This window comes from Rhinichthys klamathensis, unplaced genomic scaffold (genome assembly GCF_029890125.1).
Source record: "Rhinichthys klamathensis goyatoka isolate OS25496 unplaced genomic scaffold, OSU_Roscu_1.1 h1tg000222l_1, whole genome shotgun sequence".
Taxonomy (NCBI): domain Eukaryota; kingdom Metazoa; phylum Chordata; class Actinopteri; order Cypriniformes; family Leuciscidae; genus Rhinichthys; species Rhinichthys klamathensis.
Window position 1 is genome coordinate 765,871 of NW_026606746.1, and position 23,463 is coordinate 789,333.

General features: G+C 35.8%; 1 protein-coding gene and 1 long non-coding RNA gene across 2 annotated transcripts in view; one reads left to right on the plus strand and one right to left on the minus strand.

Moving 5' to 3' along the window:
- The first annotated feature begins 1,177 nt into the window (after window positions 1-1,177).
- Window positions 1,178-23,463, plus strand: part of si:dkey-26i13.8 (kinesin-like protein KIF19) — a 36,172-nt gene continuing 13,886 nt past the window's right edge. Inside the window, exons 1-15 of the mRNA XM_056264563.1 lie at window positions 1,178-1,255; window positions 3,055-3,135; window positions 7,013-7,123; window positions 7,298-7,385; window positions 7,517-7,653; window positions 7,766-7,891; window positions 9,106-9,198; window positions 9,303-9,404; window positions 9,721-9,873; window positions 10,286-10,408; window positions 12,606-12,762; window positions 15,300-15,462; window positions 16,502-16,679; window positions 16,869-17,139; window positions 17,275-17,396. Coding sequence (XP_056120538.1) covers window positions 1,214-1,255; window positions 3,055-3,135; window positions 7,013-7,123; window positions 7,298-7,385; window positions 7,517-7,653; window positions 7,766-7,891; window positions 9,106-9,198; window positions 9,303-9,404; window positions 9,721-9,873; window positions 10,286-10,408; window positions 12,606-12,762; window positions 15,300-15,462; window positions 16,502-16,679; window positions 16,869-17,139; window positions 17,275-17,396 — 1,947 coding nt within the window. The 5' untranslated portion in view covers window positions 1,178-1,213. The remainder of the gene's footprint in view (window positions 1,256-3,054; window positions 3,136-7,012; window positions 7,124-7,297; window positions 7,386-7,516; window positions 7,654-7,765; window positions 7,892-9,105; window positions 9,199-9,302; window positions 9,405-9,720; window positions 9,874-10,285; window positions 10,409-12,605; window positions 12,763-15,299; window positions 15,463-16,501; window positions 16,680-16,868; window positions 17,140-17,274; window positions 17,397-23,463) is intronic.
- LOC130097633 (uncharacterized) lies at window positions 13,617-14,690 on the minus strand. Its single transcript, XR_008808322.1, has 2 exons — window positions 14,501-14,690; window positions 13,617-13,656 (listed from the first exon to the last, which is right to left on the minus strand). It is a non-coding gene; the product is annotated as an uncharacterized LOC130097633 (long non-coding RNA).

Consider the following 23,463-nt stretch of genomic DNA (forward strand, 5'->3'; position numbering starts at 1 on the left):
TTAAAACTTTTTAAAGCTATTTTTAAAATGTATTGCAACATTGTGGTGGTTTTGCACAAAAACAGTGAGTTCATGTCAGGCCCAGCGCTATGCCCATATGCTAATCCAAATATCACACTATGAAAACAGAACAAAACATTATAAACATTATTTTAACAAAAATTATTTTTTCACAACTGTGCGAAATGCTCTCTCTCTGTATAGAGTAATTAAAAAAATTAAACTTCAAATTTTATGCCGTTTTTTTTCTATATAAATCTTTACTAAACCCTAATTATTATAATATTTTTTCTATTTTATGCTCATTTTAAGCACAAAGTATGTGTGGGTTTTTTTGCAAATGAAATTGTTTTGAGTATTTGTTGCAAGTGTTTTAGACACTTTCAAGAGTTTTAACACTTTCATTTTGTTCCTCTGCTGAAGCTACTCTGTAGCGGACAAACACAGCTGCAGTTTTACTTTTATAGTTGTCCATTGTTTATAAGGTTTTATGCTTTCCCTTGGGTGCCACTGTACAACTGGCCAACAGATGAAAACTAGCCCTTGGCTAATTCTGGCATGTTACAGGTAAATAAATAAATAAATAAAATAAAACATAAATAAGTGTAATTTGCAAACGCGAGCAAATTAGCATTATAAAACGACAAAATATGATAAATATATTATTTAGTCTGGCTAATTTTGGCACAAAAACTTGCCAAAGTAACCAAACAAGTGTGTACTAGTCTCCATAGCAACAGTAACAGTTTTCTTGCGCCAGCACGCGCTGCGAGTGTCTTGAGACTCTTGACTGGTTTAAAGAGGCGCGCAAATACCTTTATCCTTCTTGTTAAATCCTTCACACACGTTTTCTCTCAAATATCAGCATAAATATGAGTATAACTGTGGTTTGGACTGATGAAAATGTTCTTTTAGCTGCACTGGAGAGGATGGGGTTGACATAGTCCCAGCATGGTAGGAGTGCGTTGGGTTGTTTCACACCTCTAGGGGTTTCATCACCGTTAACAACCGTCCGCTGGTGAATCCAGGACCTCCGCAGGGGCCAGCAGCACAAGTCCTGTCTCAGAATGAGATTAGAAGATTAACCAACCCGCAGTAAATCACCAGTATATATTCTAGCGTAGCACTAGCTGAGGCGTATTTTGATATTGTCTGCTAAGAAAAAAACAGGCTTTGATACAGCACAAGACTGGAGTAAGTTGGGAATAAAAAGATGAAGGATTTGCCAGGAGAGTGGAAGGACCATCAGCTCACGGTAGGCTGTCGATCTTTTATTAAAGCACCACAGTTCATTCAACAAAAAGGTTGAACACCTGTCACTTACACCACGTTTCAGGCTAACTTACTCATAGAGATGCATGTTAAGTTAAGGTGATGATGATACACAGGGCAACTTTTTGAGGAATGCTGCTGGGCAATGTTGCCGTCAACGGGCAACCAGATGAGACACAGGGCCCACGACCGATCTTAATTATCTAGACAGAAATGTATTGCCCATTTTCAATGGGAAAGTGCCCAAGCAACAATTGCTCGGCATGATTCCCCAGCAACATTGCTCAAAAAGTTGCTCTGTATCATCACCTTTAATGTGTCTCCTGCGGGACAGGAGAGAGTCATCAAGTGAACAGAACGTTTCTCTTGTTGTGATAACAAATGATAACACTTATAATAACATTCGTTAGTATGTCACTACATGTGGAGACTAGGGCTACAGCTATCACCTTTTAGTGAATATTAAAGTTGCTACAAATAAAGTAGGCCTGATGTTATAAAAAGATCATAAAGGTAAGAGTAAGTTGTCAAAGGGAGGCTAGTTGTTATTGGCAGATTTAGGAAAACAGAAATGGCCATCTTGTTGTATTATATTTGGTTATAAACAATTATGAAATGCAAAATAATTAATGAAAACCACAAGTAAGACGCAACATGCATTAGCCATCCTACCATTCAAAAGTGTGGTCAGGAAGATTTTCTTTTTCTTTTTTGAAATAAATGAATACTTGTTTTGTTCAACAATGACACATTCAATTGATCAAATGTGACAGTAAATACATTTATAATGTTGCAAAAGATTTCTGTTTCAGATAAATGTTCTTTTGAACTTTCCATTCAGACAATCCTTAAAAAAATCTATCACGTTTTCTACAGAAATATTATGCTGCGCAACTGTTTTCAACATTGATAATAAAAAAAATATATATGTTTCTTGAGCTGCAAATCAGCATATTAGATTAATTTCTGAAGGATCATTGAAGACTGGAGTAATGATGCTGAAAATTCAGCTTGGCCATCACAGGAATAAATTCCATTTTAAATTAATTCAATTCAATTTCAATTCAACTTTTATTGTCAGACTCAGGGTCCATTAGAAAACCACACAACATTACAGACACCCAACACCTGAAAACATAAAAACAAAAAAATTATAAAAGACAATTATACCAGTGGTTCCACAGAGGTGACTGGTATCGCACAACACTGATACCAATTACATAAAATAATGTAATATTTTAATACATTATTTTATTTTAAATTGTAATAATATTTTCAAAATATTACTGATTTGACCTTTTTATCAAATAAAGGCAGCCTTTGTGAGCATTAGAGACTTCTGTTAAATTATTATTATTAATTTTTTTTTGGGTCGGGGCTATCAGAGGTTGTGATGAGTTATAATATTTAAGAATAGCTATTTAAACCACATGTGACAACTTGCACTGACCTGACATACCCTGATAACAAATTTCCACCTTTTGTTAAAAAATTATGTTTATTATAGCCTACAGTTGATCCTTGTCACAATTTATAGTGTAGTGTCAAAACCATACAGTAACACTAGATATAACACTACAGTGAACACTTCCCTATGTGACAACTAGCCCTATTCTCCTATAGTTCTTAACAGATCGGAACAGTTCATGTAGATTCAAATATGAATATAAAATGAATGCAAGTTTTTTTAATGATATGAACATACATTGTTAACGTCTTTTGCAGCTAAGGCAGATTTATTTAAAGATACGTTTTTAAATAAATGATGTGCACTGATTCAAGGTTGCTCTGCGCATCCGGCCTCTGAACGATGCAGAGATTGAGGAGGGTGCAACCACAGTGGCGCACAAGATTGACAACCAGGTAGGCAAAAAACAACACAAAGGACCACCTGAGACACATGTGCAGTATTACCTATAATTCCTGTCTGAAATTGTTTAATCAAGTGACTTTTGACTTTAAACCTAAATAGCCTTGTTACAACTAGCCAGTGTCTCCCCTATATATGTTTTGTATAAATTTTGAAAACATATGCATAATATTCACAACTCTTGATTAGGAGTGTAACGGTCACCAGCTGGAGTGCCCTTGAGAGCCACCAGAGGGCACTCCACATCAGACTATATTGTCATTCCCTCACAAACTACATTTCCCATAACTCACTGCCTGGACTCTTCATCCATTATCACATTCACCTGTGTCTCATTATCTTGTTTAGCTCACCCCATATAAGCCTGGTTTTCTCATTCATTATCTGCGAAGTCTTGTTTAGTGTTACACTGCCAATCTGAGCATTCTCCCTGGGGTCATGTCTCTTGGTTTTGGATTTCCTGCCTGTTCTGTGGATTACGGGAGTTGGCTCTTCTCGTTTGCTACAAAGAATCGGCTCTTACAGCCTGCTCGTTCGTGACTGACACATCTCTAGTTTGTTTTAGTGATGGGAAGTCCGTCTCTTTTCAAAGATTCGGTTCTTTTGGCTCGGCTCCCTTAGAAAAGCTGGCTCTTATATGGCTCCCAAACGGATCTTCATTTAGTATCACTCGGAGCTATCTCTTTTAGCCCAATTTCGCAATTGTGAATGATTTGTGTGTTGGTAAACCATTTTTTATTCAGTGTTTCTATAAAACGCATTTAAATCCGGCTCCCCCGCCTCTCTCTGTCGCTCTGTACCTGGCCTGTACCACTACACTCGCAATCTTCGGAGCGTGTGTCCCCCTTCCTTTCACATAATGGTATGATCCTAGTCTGTCCTCCCATGTGATTGGCCGCATGGTGTGCCCATCCAAATAAAGTCCCGCCCCAAATAAAGATTCGTCTCCCCCGACGGGAGTCGGCTCTTCTCGTTCGCTACAAAGAATCGGCTCTTAGTGCCGGCTCGTTCGCGAACGACACATCACTAGTTTGTTTGTATGGACTGCCTTCCTGTGTTTGACCTTGCCTGTACTTTAGATTACATCTTTGGATTACCCTGTTCAATAAATACTGCATTTGAATCCTCAACCTTCTTGTCTCGGAGCAGTTTGTGACTAGCCTGGATGCCAGCCCGAACCCCGCCCACAACATTTTTTGGTCGGGAAGTTCGGTCTGGACTCGATCCATTGAGGAGTAATTATGATCGGTTCAGAAATTGTCGGGCCAATCAAATTGCCAGGGCGGGCTTTATACGATGATGGACAGATGATCTGCAGTTACGTAATCCTCACTTCATCAAAGAGCGCTTGGGTTGAACTGGTTTACCTCAAAGATGACTGCAGCTGGAGAACTGAGATGTATTCCGCTATTGCGTCTGTCGTAAAAGAAATCGTCAGGGCATTAATTTTAAAAGACTAACAGAGAACTGCAATAAAGGCATTTGTCGATCGTCAAGATGTGTTTGCCGTCCTTCCTACAGGATTCGGCAAAAGTTTAATTTGTCAGCTGGCTCCGATGGTCGCTAAGAATATGGGACGCAATGAAATTGTGGTTTCTCCTTTGGTCGCACTCATGGAGGACCAAGTAAAAGAAGCAACCGAAATGGGCATCAGGGCGATGCAACTCATGTCAAAGCCATCGCTACATCAAACAATGGTGACGCTTTGTTATACTGTACTCGCACACCATACCCATACTGGTAATCACTGTACCCCTTATGAGCGGTTTATTTTTTTTAAATAAATCATTAGATGATGTTACTCAATTCAGTTTATTTGCCAGACTCATGTCCAAAACACCACGCAAGACAGAACAAATAAACAAGACAAAGTACAAGTACAAGAATTACTCATAATTTTGTATTTAAATCATCATTAAAACATAATTTTTGCTCCCGGTCTCTTTTCTCTGAAGACTCAAATGAACACGCTTATTCAGCCTGGTGTCTTTCGTCGTCTCTACATTTATTAAAATCAGTCAAGTCGCGCTCCAACCCTGTTATAAAATTGAGACAGGTCAGACAAATGCGAGTGGATTTGTTGGCTTTACTGTCGAGATCTAATCCTAAACGGAGAACTTGTTCGTATATACATTCACATTTTCTATTTCGTTCAAAAATGTTTTTCGAGTTTGCAAGTACTCTGCAAATTCTTTTTGCAACACCGGCAAAGGTGGTTAACACTCATTTTTCTTTTAAATACTTTTTCCAGAGTGCGTGCAGTGCAGTTCAGTTCTGTTGATATGAGTAGCTCAACATATGTCACTTACTGCGTTGCTCTGATTGGTTGTAGGTCTATCCAATTGAGTGCAGAGTTTTTTTTTTCCTAGTTTGATTAAGACAGGCCTCAGAGCAGTATCAGACTCACATTCTGACTAGAATAATCAGTATGACGAAGTCAGGCTAGTTTGTGACGAGTCTGTTGCTGAATCTGTCATGATGAATGATGGTCTAAACACCTAATCCCCCCTTTCATCTGCAGTAAATCCTGTTTACAGTCAGTAAATAAGGTTTACTGTCTTCTTTGCTTATGCTTGATGTCTTAGGATTCTTAAAGGCAAAGAAACATGCAACAGACATGTCTTTGTGTGCATGATTATTAGGCAAGTCAATATTCTCAATCTCATTTTATATAATTTTTCAAGCACATTTTTCCAATTTCAAACCACATCAATCTTAATTATGTATTATATTATGTTAGCAGTGCACCTTATGTTTAGATGTATTTAATTATTAGTTAATTTTTACTACAGGTTATGAAAGAATGCAACATTCTAGAAGTTTGCGAAAAAACATGCTGAGAAGCAAAGCTGCAAATTAAGTGCAAAAGACTTGCAAAGAATTACAGTCAGCTTGCAGGCACCAGGAACTTTGTAGAATGCAATCAATGCATGCCACCGTTTTCCATAACTGTCCACCTGAAGTAGTCAGGTTCTTAGAGACTTCAGTCGCTTTTCCACCGTTAGGAAGAACGGTTTTAAGAATTGCAAGGAATGGTTCTAGTTATTTTCCACTTGAGATTGGTTTGGCAAAGCGCGATCACAAACCGTTCTCGGCCTGGAATTCTCCGCACGGTTGGCAACCACTGCGCATTTGTATTACATTCCAAAGAGCTCTGTTATCAGCCCAGAAGTGGAGATAGAAACCATATCCATACCAGCTGAGCTGGATTTGCACGGACTGGAACGGTTAAGCAATGAGAACGGTTTGCCTGACGGTGGAAAAAAAGGCTTTGTTACGGGAAGGAAGACTGAAACACGGCATCCATTTAATTAGAACCCAGTTCCAATAGCACAACATGAAAGATTTTTCTTGCCATGTACACTACCATGCAAAAGTTTGGGGTCAGTAATTTTTTAGAAGAATAATAACACTTTTATACTGCAAGGAAGCATTAAATTGATCAACAGTGACAGTAAAAACTTTTACATTACTTAATTAAATGCTGTTCTTTTGAACTGTCAATTAATCAAAGCATCCTCTTTCCACAAAAATATTAAGCAGCACAACTGTTTAGCATTGATAATAAATGTTACTGCTGAAAATTCAGCTTTTCCATGAACAATTGTTGCAAAACAGTTATTTTAATTTGTAATATGATTTCACAATATTACTTTATGCAGATTTGGTGAGCATGAAGTCTTCTTTCAAAAACATTTAAAAAAAATCATACTGAGCCCAAACTTTTGAACGGTAGTGTACAGTATGTCACAGAGAGTGTGGACATCAGTCTCAACATATTTCAGGTCATTTATTTTGCAGTGAGTTAATGTTTAAACATTGCCGAATTGATCTAAGAGTTCATTCTAATATCTAATTACTTTCTTTTAGATGGTGGTGTTGATGGACCCCTGTGAGGATGCTGACAATGTCCTGAGGGCCAACCGTTCACGTGAAAAAACATACATGTTTGATGTGGCATTTGATTATACTGCAACCCAGGTGTATAGTAGTGATGCTCTTCCACACAAAATATTTGTTTTTGTTGGTCATGGGATACTTGATCCTCGTCCTACTTGTTCATTAAGATTTGAAGGTGCCGTTTTAAGGTTTTGAAAGATACAGCATGATCACAGTTCCAGACCTCAATGTTACTTACTTTTTTCTTTACTTCAGGAGGATGTTTATGTGGCAACAACAAAAAATCTTATTGATGGTGTGATTGCTGGTTATAATGCCACCGTCTTTGCATATGGACCCACAGGTAATGCAGATGTGAATTTTTCTTTTTAGTGTTTGGATTAAAAAAAAAACACATACTTTAAATTCTAATACCTTACAAAACTGCATTCACGTTTCCTGCAAACTTCTTGTAACAATCTATTGATTTTTTAGGAGCTGGAAAGACATACACTATGTTAGGCTTAGATTCTGAGCCTGGCATTTACATCCGAACACTCAATGATCTCTTTACGGCCATTGAAGACAGCACCGAGGACTTGAATTGCAGTGTTTATATGTCATATATAGAGGTCAGTCTTATTGATTTGATGATATTACATCAATTTTGGTACTGTCCCTTTAGGACTTTATACAAATGCAGAGTGTCCTGAATGCACTAAACATTAATGAACTTCTTTGCAGATTTATAATGAGATGATCAGAGATCTGTTGAATCCATCTTCTGGATACCTTGAGCTGCGTGAGGACGCTAAAGGGGAAATACGAATTGCAGGCATCACTGAATTTTCTACATGTAATGCTAAAGAGGTACTTTTTAATAGCTTAAAATACACTACCATTCAAAAGTTTGAAGTCTGTAAGATTTTATTATAATTTTCTTTAATAAATGAATACTTTTATTCAGCAAGTCTGCATTAAATTGTTCCAAAGTGACAGTAGAGGCATTTATAATGTTATGAAAAATTCAAAATCTTATGAAAAGATTTCTATTTCAAACAAAAGCAATTCTTTTAACCTTTTATTCATGACAGAATTCTGGGGGGAAAGTTTCCACAGTTTCCACACAAAAAAATATTAAGCATGATAATAATAATACTAAGAAGAAATGTTTCCTGAGAACCAAATCAGCCTATTAGAATGATTTCTGAAGGATCATTTGACACTGAAGAAGTAATGATGCTGAAAATTCAGCTTTACAATCACAGGATTTTATTTTAAATTGTTATAATAGTTCACAATAAGACAATTTTTGCAGCTTTGATAAGAGACAATAAGACAATTTTTGCAGCTTTGATAAGAGACTTTTCACAAATATTAAAAAAATCTGTAAATCAGTGTAAGTCTAGTTATTAGAAGTTACGTTTGTTTTGATAAAATGAGCATGTCATTGTAAGTGTCATCCTGAAAGTGCCAGCAGCCATATCCCCCTGTAGCCAAAGACTGGTTTCCCACTGAAGCTAAGCAGGGTTGAGCCTGGTCAGTACCTGGATGGTAGACCTCCTGGGAAAACTATAGGTTGCTGCTGGAAGAGGTGTTAGTGAAGCGGTGGTCTGTGTGGGTCCTAACGTCCCAATGAGACGTTAAACCGAGGTCCTGACTCTCTGTAGTCATTAAAAATCCCAGGATGTCCTTAGAAAAAAGAGTAGGGGTTTAACCCTGGCACCCTGGCCAAATTTGCCCATTGGCCTCTATCCATCATCATGGCCTCCTAATCATCCCCATATATACTGATTTTGGCTTCATCACTCTGTCTTCTCTCCACCAATAAGCTGGTGTGTGGTGGGTGTTCTGGCACACTATGGCTGCCGTTGCATCATCCAGGTGGATGCTGCACATTGGTGGTGGTTGAGGAGATTCCCCCCTTCCATGTAAAGCGCTTTGAGTGCCGAGAAAAGTGCTATATAAATGCAATGAATTGTTATTATTATTATTAATTTCCCATGATTGGCCTGTCTACTCCTTATAGTGTCTCCAGTAAAGGATGATGTCCTTCTGAACCTGGTGTTTGCTTGTGATTTTAGATAATGGCTCTTTTGACCAAAGGGAATAAACTGAGGACCCAGGAGTCGACAGCTGCTAACAAGACGTCATCTCGCTCTCATGCTATACTTCAGGCAAGCCTAAAACAGAGACACACACACACACACACAATAATCATGTGCATGACCTCAAATTGGCACTGTTTGTGTGTGCGCCTCCTGCTTTGTCTACTCCACAGGTGGCAGTCAAGCAAAAGAGTCGCGTAAAGGATATCAACGAGGAGGTCAGGGTGGGAAAGCTATTCATGGTAGACTTGGCAGGAACTGAGCGAGCATCACAGGTACATGCTGTGTGTGTAGATGTGATGAAGTGGAAACGCAAAGCTTTTAAATTCCTCATGGATGCCAGATTTTATAGTCCAGTGCCCTCTCTCATCTTTCATCGAAATAAATATTTAAGTCCTTCTATCCTTCATTATTCATATGCAAATAATGTGAGACTGATTAAAGAATTTGAGCATGTCACATTTCACATGGCAGCCAAAACATCACAAACATCCTTCGTTAAATTCAAACATTCTTAGACAATTTCTTTGTCTATGAACACCAACAGACAGTCATTTGTCCTGTTCTGAAGCACATATTCTTTTCTCTCAGACTCAAAACAGAGGAAAGAGAATGAAAGAAGGAGCACATATAAACCGATCCCTGTTAGCACTGGCCAACTGCATCAATGCCTTGAGTGAGAAGGGTGGGAAAGGTGCTCAGTTTGTCAACTACAGAGACAGCAAACTCACTCGACTTCTTAAGGTGAGCAAAACCAGCCAGGCTACAACAGGTTTAATTATTCTCCTCATTCAAATAGACTTTGAAATGCCTACTGTAAAAAACAGGCTATAGTATATTTTATATAGCATTATATATTTATATCTATATATACAAAGTTCTGTCATGAAACTCTAGATGGCGCAGACTGATATGTCCTAACTCAACAAACACTCAGAGAGTTGTCAAGACATAAATATAAATAATACATCATACGATTTCTTTATTTCTGCATTGAAAATCCAGATGAACTACTACATTTACCAAAATGTGAAGTGTACATCCAGAGCACACTGCATGGAATACTGTATCCCACAATGTTCACACATGCCTTAATCATTGAAAGTCTTGGTTTGCACAGTTGTCACATAGTTGCAAATTTTGATGTGGATTTCAGGATGCTTTAGGAGGAAACAGTCGCACAGTCATGATTACCCATATTAGTCCTGCCAGCTCTAACTTTGAGGAGTCAAGAAACACACTGGTTTATGCCGACAAAGCCAAAAATATACGAAACAAGGTAAACACACTTAATCGTATTTGTTTAGAAAGTCTGCATCAACCACAACTTAAAACTGTTGATGTTAATATTTTTTTTCTGTATTACACAAACAGAATTAAGTATTAACCCTCTGATGGTCTTCGGGGTCTATTGGACCCCAAATGACTTTTGCTCAAATTAAAAAAAATGTTCTCTTTGTCCAAATGGTTTGAAACTTTCTACGGCTCTCAACACTTTCTAGATCTACAAAAAAAAAAAAAAATTAATGATATCTGTTTTTATGTTGGCGTGACAAAAATAGTCACACTCGTGGTCTTCGGGGTCTATTGGACCCCGCAATCAAAATAGACAAAATAACATCATCAAAATCAGAAACAACGTAGAACACATAGACAGAAATGACAGAAATAAAGTGGCACACTTCCAACAATGCAAAAAACATCCACAATTCAAAATGATCATGCTCACCACACACACACACACAGACACACAAACACACACACACAGGAATACATTTGTAAGGCTATAAAAAGTCTTATAATTTGTCAAATAAAATCATACAAAATGAAGAACCACCACAAAAATAAATTGGTGACACTGTACACATAAAAATAAAAATAAAATGTACACACACACACACACACACAAAACAACAACAACAACAGTGAAGTGCCAAACCTGCTCCAACCCTGTCTGCAGAAGTCATGCAGTTTACCATGCATAGTGTTTTTTCAGTACAAAAAAATGCTAAATTTTGACAAAAATTATATTATTTTTGTTATAATTGTGATTTTATAATATTTAGATATGAATCCAACTGAATCCAACTTTTGAAACTATATCTTTCAGTAATTCAAATAGCAAATAGCATATAATGGAGCTCTATAGCCATCTAGTGGTTAAAGTGTTTTATTACAAATTTTAACCTGTATTTTCCAAAAAATGGGCAAAAATCTTACATTAAACCTTGTAAAATTATCCATGGTATCCCCAGGAATGAAAGTTAGAAATCTGGGTCTTTTATAAAGTTTATTTAACATAAAATGCTGTTTTTTGTAAAAATCCTATTTAATTAAATATCTATTTATTTATTTATAGAAATTTAAAAAAAAACATAAATTCTCCAAAAACTGCACAAATGTTGAGTAAAAACATTAATAAACTTAAAATTAAAAGTAAAATTAAATTTGTAAAAAAAAAAAAATATTGTTCGGTTACAAAATTAAATGTTGTTGTCTGGGGTCCAAAAGACCCCGAAGACCACGAGTGTGACTTTTTTTTGAAGACCATCAGAGGGTTAAAATGTATTAACTCTTTCCCCGCCAGCGTTTAAAAAAAAAAGAAGTTGGCAGCCAGCACCAGCATTTTTTATCATCTTCACTAAAGTTTCATGGCCCCCAGAATATGTTTTGTTCAGGAGATTCAGTACCCTTTCAGAATATGTGTAAAAGCGCCCCCCTACTGTATAACAGTATTTACTGTATACATTTCCGTCAATGGCAGGGAAGTGTTGTCTCACAAATGACGGAAATTTCCGCCAGTGGCGGGGAAAGAGTTAAGTAAAGGTTAACGATTAGGATATTTACAGTCCCATTCAAATCTTGTGGGTCGCAGAGATTTTTTTAAAATGTTTTTGAATAAAGTCTCTTACAGTGCACTCACCGTGTCTGCATTTAATATATTGTAAAATGTTATTACAATTGAAAATGTAATTTATTCCTGTGATATTTTTGTGTAAACTGTGATTACATTTTAAAATGTAAAAACTTTTACTGTCACTTTTAATTAATTTAATCTTTCCCCCCTGAATTATAAATTTCTTTAAAAAAAATACCGTATTGACCACAAACTAGCTATTGAACGGTAGTGTATATTTCACTGATAAATAATTTTCTGTTATGGTTTAAACATGGTTAATTCAGCATTATATTGAAATAATTTTTCATAATTATGTTTACTCTGTGGCGACATCAATTAAAGTTGTGGCAGAATTCACATACAGTGCTTGTTAGGTTTCCCCTTTAAGAATGTTAGTTGCCTGCGGTGTGTGTTTCCCCTTTAATGGATTGACGTTTTTTCTTTTGAGTGTGTTCGGATTAGTAAAAGTGTTGGCCAGTTCACACAAACACCTACACCTCCATAAATATTGTGGATCTTAATGATATCTTCTCTTAAAGTTCAGTGTCTGATTGTCCAATTGTTTAAACTCTTCTAGGTGAAGCGTAATTTGATGAATGTTTCATATCACCTTGCCCAATACACCAGTATTATTGCTGATCTGCGGAGTGAAATTGACCGACTTCGTGCAAAGATTGACCAACAGATTCAAGAGCAACAAAAAGGAGAGAAAGCAGGCATTTGTGACATTCAAGGTGTGTTTAATTTTGTGTTTGTATTTGGGTACATTAGCTGACAATTAATATTGAAATAATCAATTTTATTAAAGATACACTATGTGACTTTTTTTTGGTCAAAATGAACAAAATTTAAACGAGTCAATACGTTATCAATCCCTCTTCCAAAATGTGCTTTTGTCTTACCCTGATTCACTATGGTAAGCCTGTTATAAGTGTTTATATTTTAGACCTGTCAGGATGATTTCACAGGAAGTTGCTTACATGCCATTTTTTAAATGGGTGATTCTGGGGAATCACCCATTTAAAAAAAAAAAAGCAGAAAAGAGGAGAGTCTGCTAGCAAAAAGAGAAAATGTCAGAGCTCGTAATAAAACAAGAATCAACATTCGCTTGGCTTTTCGGAGATGGCGAGAACTGAGAGATTTGAAATGTTGTAAAAACGACATAGAGATGGTGTTTTTATTACTCAACAGGGGTCTCGTTTATAAAACTGTGCGTAGGATACTTACTAAAAGTGTACGTGCGCCCAAAAGCCAAAAATGGCGTACGCAAAAAAATATTCAGACTTATAAAACCGTGCGTACACCAGAACCTGAGCAAAAGTCCCTTTATAAATCCCAGTCAGCGGAAGAATGTGCGCACATGCGTCTCCTCCCCGAAATAACCATATATGGAGATTATAACGCCTAGTTTTACTATGCATTTCCTCATCTGCATGTCATTTGCATATGATTATTCATCCACGTGATACCATGTTTAACGGTACAAGACGTTAGTAAAATATGAAATACGGATGTGCCGTCACATTATTACATTCATAATTTTTTTTTTTTTTTTGTAGCCTATATCCTTGCCTTGTTTTTGAATAAATAAATCAAATAGTGTAAAATACATTTCAGAGAAAGTTTTTCTCAATCTTTTCCACTGGCCAAATAGTATTTTTAATTGATTTATATTTGTAATGGAAACAGATATTGTTGTGCATTATTTGCACGAAACTATTTTCCCAGACAATCTGCTATTAGCTATCAGTTAAAACATTAAAACACAGCATGCCAGAGAGAAAAGTGTTCAAAAGCATTGCATCCACAACAAATAGGTATATTTCTATTTATTGAATATATATATATATTTTTGTAACTTCTCAGTAATGATTTCATGTAGCTAGTTTAAGTGTTTAACTCCATTAATGAGAATGGCACATTTAATCTAAATGTTTATATCAGAAGTAAAACAGTTTAAATCATTCTTTTACTTATTTAAAATGTTATTGTGAACACATGCTTCTTGACGGTTTTGTCATGAACACCGTAATAGTTAGGACCGATGATGAGTAGCGATTGTGCTTCATGACTGTATTTGCAGACTTTGACATTTTATGATATATGTACATTAAGGAAAATATTTCCTTTTTACACGGTGTTCTGCAGTTCTCTAATAAAAAGGCATTTCATGCTATTCTGTATCACATGTAGTCGCGCCATGTCCTCCTGCGCTCCCGTTGTGGACAATGTGACTGTAAGGCAGCGCTGATTATTATTATTATTTTTTTTTTAATACATTTTGAATTACGTTTGGATTTTACTAGATGTATATAGCCTAAAACAATCGGCACAAATAACACTGTTGGATTTAATCTTCATGATAATGTGGATATAACGTATGAAATGGAGTGAAAATTAAATGTCATTAATTCTTATAATCGTTCTTCTCACATTTATTTTCTACAATCTAACTTCAGTTCACGACCTCACCATCTGTGTCGCCAATTCCCTTTGTCTCCAGAATGTGCGTACGCACGGCTCAAAGTTTGCTTAAAGGTGCGCACATTCTCCCGTCAAGTTTGTTTTTTATAGATCACAACCTTTGCGTGGAAACTGGCGTACGTACATTTCCAGCCCCGTTTTGTGCGTACACACGCTTTATAAATGAGACCCCAGGTGAATAAGATGTTTTATTGCCACATGTAGAGTTCATTGCAAAGCATTATCTACTGTGAAGGGTAATTTCATTATGGATTGTTGTAGCACTGTGCTGGAATTTATTTTCAAGGAAGTACCATGCCTATGAATGGGTATAACTACAGTTACATCTTCAGCTAGTCAGTTTGAGATCTTTTCCATCTAAACTGGTTATATCTCTTAAGCCTTGTAGAGAATGTTTTATGAGCAGTAGGATAATCTCTCTCTCTCTCTTTTTAGTTATGAGAAAGATTCATATTCATCTGCACAGTCACGCAGAGCCGAAGCACAACCAAAACAATGTTCTTCCACAAAATGCATGCCGTTTTGTTTTTTAACTGCTAGAGGTCCAAAAGTTACATAGTGTATCTTTGGGATTTTAGACTTAAAAATGTACACACTGTACAAGTTATGGACCAAAGTTTAATACTTAGTCTTTTGTTCAAATCCTCAAATCCCTAATGTATGCAAGTATGAGCAATATGAGATCTTACCATATTAGTATCATCATGAGGACATTCTCTCTTGAAATAGCAGTGAAAGGGTTGCTTTTATGACTGCCAACTGATTTCTCTGAATGGTTTGTTCTTAGCTGAGGTGCAAGAGTACAGTCACGGTGAGATGGCTTTACTGCAGGAGCAGCTCTTGTCTGCCTTCAGGGAGCAGATGGAGATCAGACGCAGCTTGATGGAGCTGGAGAACTGCAATATGGAACTCCACATAGACACATCCAGACATCTGCTCACCATCTCAGAGTAAACACAAACTTACATGTATAATCAGTTACACTGATCAGTAAGGTTTCAGTTAGGAGCAGGGTTAATATAGTTACCAAAAACTAAAACGAGAAAAATGATTAAACGTTAGTCACCTTCAAAATTGACAATTCTTATTTTTTATGGAATATTGAGTAGCTTCGCCTCCCTCTTGCAGCAACATCTTTTCTCTTCTCTGATGACGTGTTTACAACCTGTCACTCACATGACATCACAGCAATAGTAAACCACTACAACCCAATCAATTCCTGATGGAAAACATCAAGTCCCACTGTCCCAGCCTACATTTTTTCTTGTTAGACAAGTCAGTTATAAGTCACCATAGGAAAAAAAGGATGATTGCAACTTCCGTTTCATGCCGACTTTAACTGAAATAAAATATAAAAAACTTCAACATTTCTCATTTTCGTTAAGTTTAACTTGATGATGTACTAAAATAACTGAAATATAAATAAATAGAAACAGTACAGACATTAAAAAAATAAAATAATAATGATAAACACAAAATTACAAAAAAAATTTGCTAAAAAAATACATAAATCTATTAAAAATATGAATTAAAACTGTAATAGTATCTCAAAGATACTAAAACAACAATGATTAGGGTTTAATATTAATTTGAAGTTTAATTATAAAATTTAATTATAGTTTAACAATAATTCAAAGTTTAATCACTTTAAAATGTTACTGTATCTCTTTAATTACTTCCCCATATTTTTAAGAGTGTTGCAGTAGTAAATTTGACAGAGTGTCTATTTTGGGCTTGTCCTCCAAATATGTCATTACGACCTTACATCATTGCCATCTCACAAATAGTTAAAAATCTACACCATCACACATTATACCAAAATCCACTTGAAATTTCCCAGGACGTTTTATAAATGTTTTGATAGTTAAATGTTTCTTTTTTTCATTTTAAGTAGTCAAAAATATTCCTGATTACATTATGTACTATTACATCTTATTCTTATTATTTTCATCTCATATCTACCCTCTTTCTCTTTTCTTCATCTGGTAGTTGGGAGCGTGATCGAGCACGTGCCTGGCGGGGGAGAGACGAGGTAACCGAAGAGAAAAGAGACAGAGATAATGAAGAAGAGCAAGAGAGTGCGCCAGAGGAGCCACCGTATGTTACAGCAGCTCGAGAGGAGATCGGCCCCCTACTGGCTGAACAGAGAAAAACAATGGAGCAGAAAGTAAGCAAGTTTAATTAAGACTCATTTTGAATGGACATCTGACATGTAAAGCAGTGACAGCAGTGTAATCCTTTTTAATGTTTATACATGCTGTTTTATGACCAAAGCTTAATTAGGAGGCATTTTAAAATATTTGTATTTTTGTTTGCCAAAATTAGTTTCCATATTGCTTTCCACTCTGTTTTTCAGCGTGAACTGGAGGAAAAATTATTGAACATGAAACTGAAGTCATCAAAGATTGAGGAGTTGCTCCCTAAACGCATAAGTAACAGTGAGCAGAGAGACATTCTGACACTGCTTTGTAAAGTCCATGAGCTGGAGCTTGAAAAGACTGAAATCCAGTCAGCTGTTCTCTGCAAAGAAAACGTTCTCCGAACAAAAGACTTCATCATTCAGCGCCACGAGCAGCAGCGGACACTCTGTGATGACATCATACACCAGCAAAAGGCTCTGATTGAAGGTGTGGGTCATTGAAATGGGCAGGTGTCTTTAAAAAGACAGATTATAGCATCTGACATTTGTTAAATAAGCATTAGGAAATTTCAGATATAAATTTATATTATCTGATGTATTTATTTATTAATTCTCTCCACAGATCAAGGACTTTGTGTACCTGAAGAGTTACAAGAGCTTTATTCACTATACTTTGGTGAATTAAGTGATGCAAGCGTGGACCAAATTTTTAACCTTCACACTTTCGTCACAAACCCCAAACCAGTAAGCAGCACTCGTTTTTTGTTCTATTTGATCTCTTCCTTTCTTTCTCCTTTTCTTGTCCCTTTTCATTCAGTTTCAAGTTGTCTTTTTTGATTTTTAAATATACACTACGTCTAAGTAGTAATACCCCGGACATTGTGTCAAGATGATTTATTACCCTATGATTGACAGGTGGGCGGGGCTAACCTTTGACCTTCCGGAGTGTGTCCCGGAGGTCGCTTTGATCTAGGGATGACCCTTTGACCTATCGATCGATCAAGTTGACAGTTGTCTTTGATCTGGGTTATGCCGGGTGTCTTTGATGTGGTTGTATAATCATTTATTTTTGACAGTTGTCTTTGATCTGGATATGCCGGTTGTCTTTGATCTGTGGGTGTATAATCATTTATTTTTGACAGTTGTCTTTGCCCTATTGACCCTTCTATTATACGTCAAGTTGCCAGTTGTCTTTGATGTGGGTATGACAGCTGTCTTTGATCCGGAGGTATTATAGAATAAAACATTGAAGCGGTGTGCAATAAATAAAATCATCTTACTTTATCAGACGTTCCCCAAAGATGTTCCTCCGAGTGACTCTCTTGCTCACCGGCCTTTTTTCATGACAGCCATGGTCACCGCACTAAGCATCTGCATCTGTGTGTGTGTGTGTTACATGATACCCTCCGCATTCCTGAAGCAGGGGGTATACATTTGCGGGGGTGTGAAAGTGAGAAAATATCGTGCACTAACTAAAGTTGAACAACATTGTTCATTTAAAAGTATATAAATAAAATGCTTTTATCGTTCATTGTAAAATAAATAACTAAAATGTGCTGATCCAATTATTTTAGATAAAAATCATCCGACATGTTTTATAGATTAGAAGAAAACATACAGGTTGCTAACGGTTCACAAAATAAAATCATCTTACTTTTTTCACCAAGTTGAAGAAGTAGTTCCTAAGATGTCCATACAATATGAATGGTTTAACAAAGATGTAAAAGATGAGTTTAAACATGAAAAGATCCCAGATTGTTTTCTCTCTCACAGCGAGTCTGTGGCTGACCAGCACCTTTTAGTCTTCTATGTATGTGCGTGTGTGTGTGTGTGTGTGTGAGTGAGTGAGTGAGTGAGAGTCCATCCCATTCCTGCACTCTTGCTGGGACAGTGAGAAAATATCTCACACTGGCTAGAGTTGAAACCATTCAGTTCTTTCAATTGATATAAATGAAATTACAAATATTTCACACCAAACCAATTATTTTAGATAAACAAATAAATAAAATGCTTTTCTCATTCATTGTAAAATAAATAACTAAATGTACTGATCCAATTATTTTAGATAAAAATCATCCGGCATGTTTTATAGATTAGAAGAAAACATACAGGTTGCTAACGGTTCACAAAATAAAACCATCTTACTTTTTCACCGAGTTGAAGAAGTAGTTCCTAAGATGTCCATACAATATGAATGGTTTACAAAAGATGTAAAAGATGAGTTTAAAGTTGTCCCCCAGTGATTCTCTCTCCCCCACGCTTGACCGGAGTGGTGTGTGTGTGTGTCTATGTGTGTATGTGTAAGAAATGGGTGATCTCATCGGCAATAAATTACTTTAGACCTCTCTGAATCCTGAAAACCTCTAAGTCAGAGGGGCCCGGGCGCGCGCTTATCTGTGTGTGTGTGCGTGTGTGTGTGTGTGTGTGTGTGTTACATGATACCCCTCCAAGTGAGCACAATATGTATCATATATTTCACACTAAAGTTGAAAAACATCATGCTCTATATAAATGAAAATGGTTAAAATTTACATCTAGTAATTTACAAATATATTATTTCACACTAACTTAAGTTGAACAACATTCTTCATTTAAAAGTATATTAATAAAATGCTTTTATCGTTCATTTTTTAAATAAATAACTAAATTTACTGATCTTACATGTTCAGAGAGCTGTAGAAAACATACAGGTTGCTAACGGGGTGACAAAAAATAAAACCATCTTACTTTTTCAGCCGGTTGACAAAGTAGTTCCTAATGTCCATACATTTAAAGTTGAAAAGATCCCACAAGTAAGTGTGTGTGTGTGTGTGTGTGTGTGTGTCTTTTCAGCGGTCAGAACGAGACATTGCATGTGTTCGATTAGTGTTAATCTTATTTCATAGTATAATCATTAAAAGTTTAAATTATATCTTTTAAAAATACAAGATATTTTAAATTAAATTAATTCATAAAACAAATATGCTACATCGTGGAAAAACTTGACTATATTTTTTATTTATCAGGGTACATGTAAAGAACTTTGAAATTTGGGGCTCTCACAAGTCATCTCACACATTGTGTGAAATGTTCAATAATTCCTCAAGTAGTATCTGTGCGAAAATCACCACATAGGCCTATCTTTAGTGCGACAGCACCAATGAAGACATTTAGAATCTGTGATGCCTCAGGCCAGCCCCCATTAGCTTCAGGATAGAGGGTGACAGAGCAGATGAGTCTCTGTGCATCGTGTAATGTTAGTCTGCTAACACCTTTCCAGAGCCAAAATTTTGTTCGTACTAAGATTATTTCAAATCATAATCGTAAAAGTTTAAATATTTTAAAATGAAAAGATGGTTTAAATGAAATCTTTATAGTTTTAATACATTCGTATCTTCTATTTATCTTTTAGAAGATTACTGTAAGGATTTTGTTTAACGGTGACCTAAAGTATAATTTTTATTAATATAGCCATAATAATTTTTGTACTGTAACAGCATATTCTACCGTGTACACCTGAAAGCTGCATTTTTACATTTTCAAAATAAATAAAAATAAGTAATTTAATATAATTTCTATATATCGGTGTTTTGCGGCTCCATAAAATCTCTATTTTAAAATTAAATTATTATAAATAAAGTATATAACTCAATGAATAATAACACATATGCTACTAAAATGTATTCATACAAATTAAACATAGTTTTATCTTAATTAATATATTTATAATATAAATATAAATATATATATAAATTACATCTATAATTATAAAAAAAAACTCCTTACATTTTCATAGAACTGAAGAAGTAGTAGAATCTAGATCTATGCAATGATAAAAAACAATTCAAAAAGTAAATAGTTTAAGTTGTGATAAACAAACAAAGCCCTCCCAGATCCTTCAGTGATAAGCTACAGGGTGAGATGAAGCTTCAGACCCGCACAGAGACGGAGGAGTTACAGGCCAGATGAGCCTCTGGGGCACAATTATGTCACAGCGTACGCAATGCTAGTCTGCTTTTCATAGGTTTATTCAAATTAAATTCATTTAAAAGTATAATCTTAAAAGTTTAAATTAGATCTTTTAAAATTAAAAGACTGTCTAAATCAAATCTTTTCTGTTTTAAAATCATATCTTCTATTTATCTTCTTAGAAGACTTCTGTATGATATAAATGATTTGCATAAAGCTATTATTTTTACTAAACATCGTTTGTTCAAAAATCAAATAAAAATGTTATAAATCAAGAACTGTCCTTTGGCATCTTAGATCTTATTTCAAATAGCATGCGACATGAAACATGTTGTCAAAGTTTGTCACAATGTTTTTGTTTTAAAAGAAATCCCAGGACTCTACATTGCTCTTATTTAGATTAAGTTGTATCATTTAGAAAATCACCACACATTTTCAGAGACGCTGCATAAGTAAAGTTTGTCTTGAGCGAATATTTTAATTTTACTCGTCTTAATTCAAAGTATGATCTTACTTTTTCTGCTGTAGCTATGACCTATTGTACGTATAAGATATATCATATTACTTTTCTTGCATCTCTCAAACTATCCTTATTCATTGTGGAAGCACACAGGGTGAAACCCTTCACTGAGAATATACTATCGGTTATCTACTCAAAATATATGTAGAATTTTCAAATGCTAGCATTTGTTGATGCGACAGGCTGTCTGTTGGCCGCATGAACAGACTTTGGGGAGAGCTGATGAGACTATAGCAGAAAGCATGCCCCCTTTGACCTCCTCGATTCAAACGCATAGTGCTCTCTAGCGCCACGCTTTTTCAAATGCGTGTTGCAACTACGGTAACCGTTATGTGCCAAGAAGCTACGACATGTCATCCAATATCACTTCATCGAGTTTAACTATACACGTTCTACCGCTATGCTGCCTATTTAATGAATTGCACAACCACGGAATGAAAAAGCTTGTAATTTAGACCGTAACATTGACTTACCTGTCGAGAAGAAAGCAGGCAACTTCTCCTTCATTAGCTCTATCCACCTGGGAAAAGCTATCCCGATATTTACCCTAGTTTTGAATTTGCCGGACACGTTTCACTTTAAATAATGTTTTTTAAGCTTTATTATGGGATTGTATTATGAAGTGCCGTGCAATCTTTCAAATTTGCCGGGGGAGTGACAAGCGCCTCTCACTGACCTCCTTGTGCCCCTTTCAGATGGTTTCAGTCAGCCGGCTCTGAACGAAAACGTGTTGTAGAAACGCGTTGAGGTAGCCTAGTGCTTTTTGTACCTCTCCGCTATTATAGTTTTTTTCAAGATGGCGGAACGACATGGAGGCCACCATGGACTTACCCGTCAGAACATTGGCAGAGCTAATTTTACACCAATGAGATCATATTTATTAATAATGACAGTGATTTTAGCTATTCAAATACTTTTTAAAAAACTACTGTACCTTTAATTTCAGATGTGTAAATTACAAAACTTTCAATTTTACAATTACATTTTTCAACCGAGTGAATCTACACATGGGCGATCTTCAGAAGTCACAACTTCAGGGGTCGATGGGGGTCCTGAGAATATTTAATCCCCCTCAAAACCAAAGATTAAGTTTAATGACACTAGTTTGCAACGGTCCCCCCAAGACCAAATAGTTTATACGATTTGTATCACACTTTTCAAAGGGTAATCTTACTTTAAAAGTTTGAACAAAAATGTAAAAGCACTTCTTCATGTTTGCTGTGTTCTGACACAATGTCATTAATTGGTACTTTTTTTCCTTTAAACTTCTTTTTAAAATATAATTTTCTTATTTATACAAAGGTTCAATTTCAATTCATTTCCTAGCAAGTATAAAGTAAAAAATATGATATATGATATGTCTGATGCAATGTTTTTGCAAAAGAAATATGTGCTGCAAAACTCCAAACAGTTCAGCTCACAATGACAGCATTAAGGATGGCCGAAAACGTGCGTAAGGTGGTTTTCCAGATTTTCCACCAAAAAAACAAAACAAATACTGTATTAAACTTTTCAAAGATTAATTTAGCTTTTAAAGTTAGAATAAAAAACCAAACATAGTGTTGTGTTCTGACACAAGTCCATTAACCGGTTCTTTTATAAATTTACTTTCTACAAATATCAGCCTGATAAATATGTACTTAATACACGATTAAACGAGGCAATCATGCTACCAAATACGTCTGACACAATGTTTTTAAGAAAAAGCAGTGTTTAAAACCAGATGATTTTTCTTTTTGACAGACCTACAGAAATGCATGTTGATTACTAAGTTTCAGGCATAGTGCAAACAATTAGATATTCTCCTGCTTAGTATGTGTGTAAATAGTTACGCTTAAATGTTTGGGTGTATTTTGTCACACCATGAAGATGCACAGTACCACACTCTAGCCTATGGACTAACTTTAAAACATATTCTTTATACAGGAATCACACGCGTCCAAAACATCCATGTAAGATTCAACAGACCAAATCACTAAGAAAAGCACCGTTTATAATAATAAATACACAAAAGTTCGCAAATGATGGTTTTATTACTATTCAGATAGCAGACGACACTGGTTCACATTTTGAATGTGTGTCTGTTTTAGGTGAAGACTTTTCTTTGAGAGCCGTCAACATTCAGTGTTTATAGGAATAAATGACCATTAATAATTTAAGTGTTTGTACTCTGTTTGACTAAATTGCAACTTTCCCTCTATCTACGATGTGGAATCAAACAAAGTATTAACATGCTGTTAATATAAGCAAGTATTACTTAAGTTACTTACTTATAAGTAAGTATTAACACGAAAAGTAAGCGCATGCTGTTTTACACGTAAACTATTACAACGGAATCACATC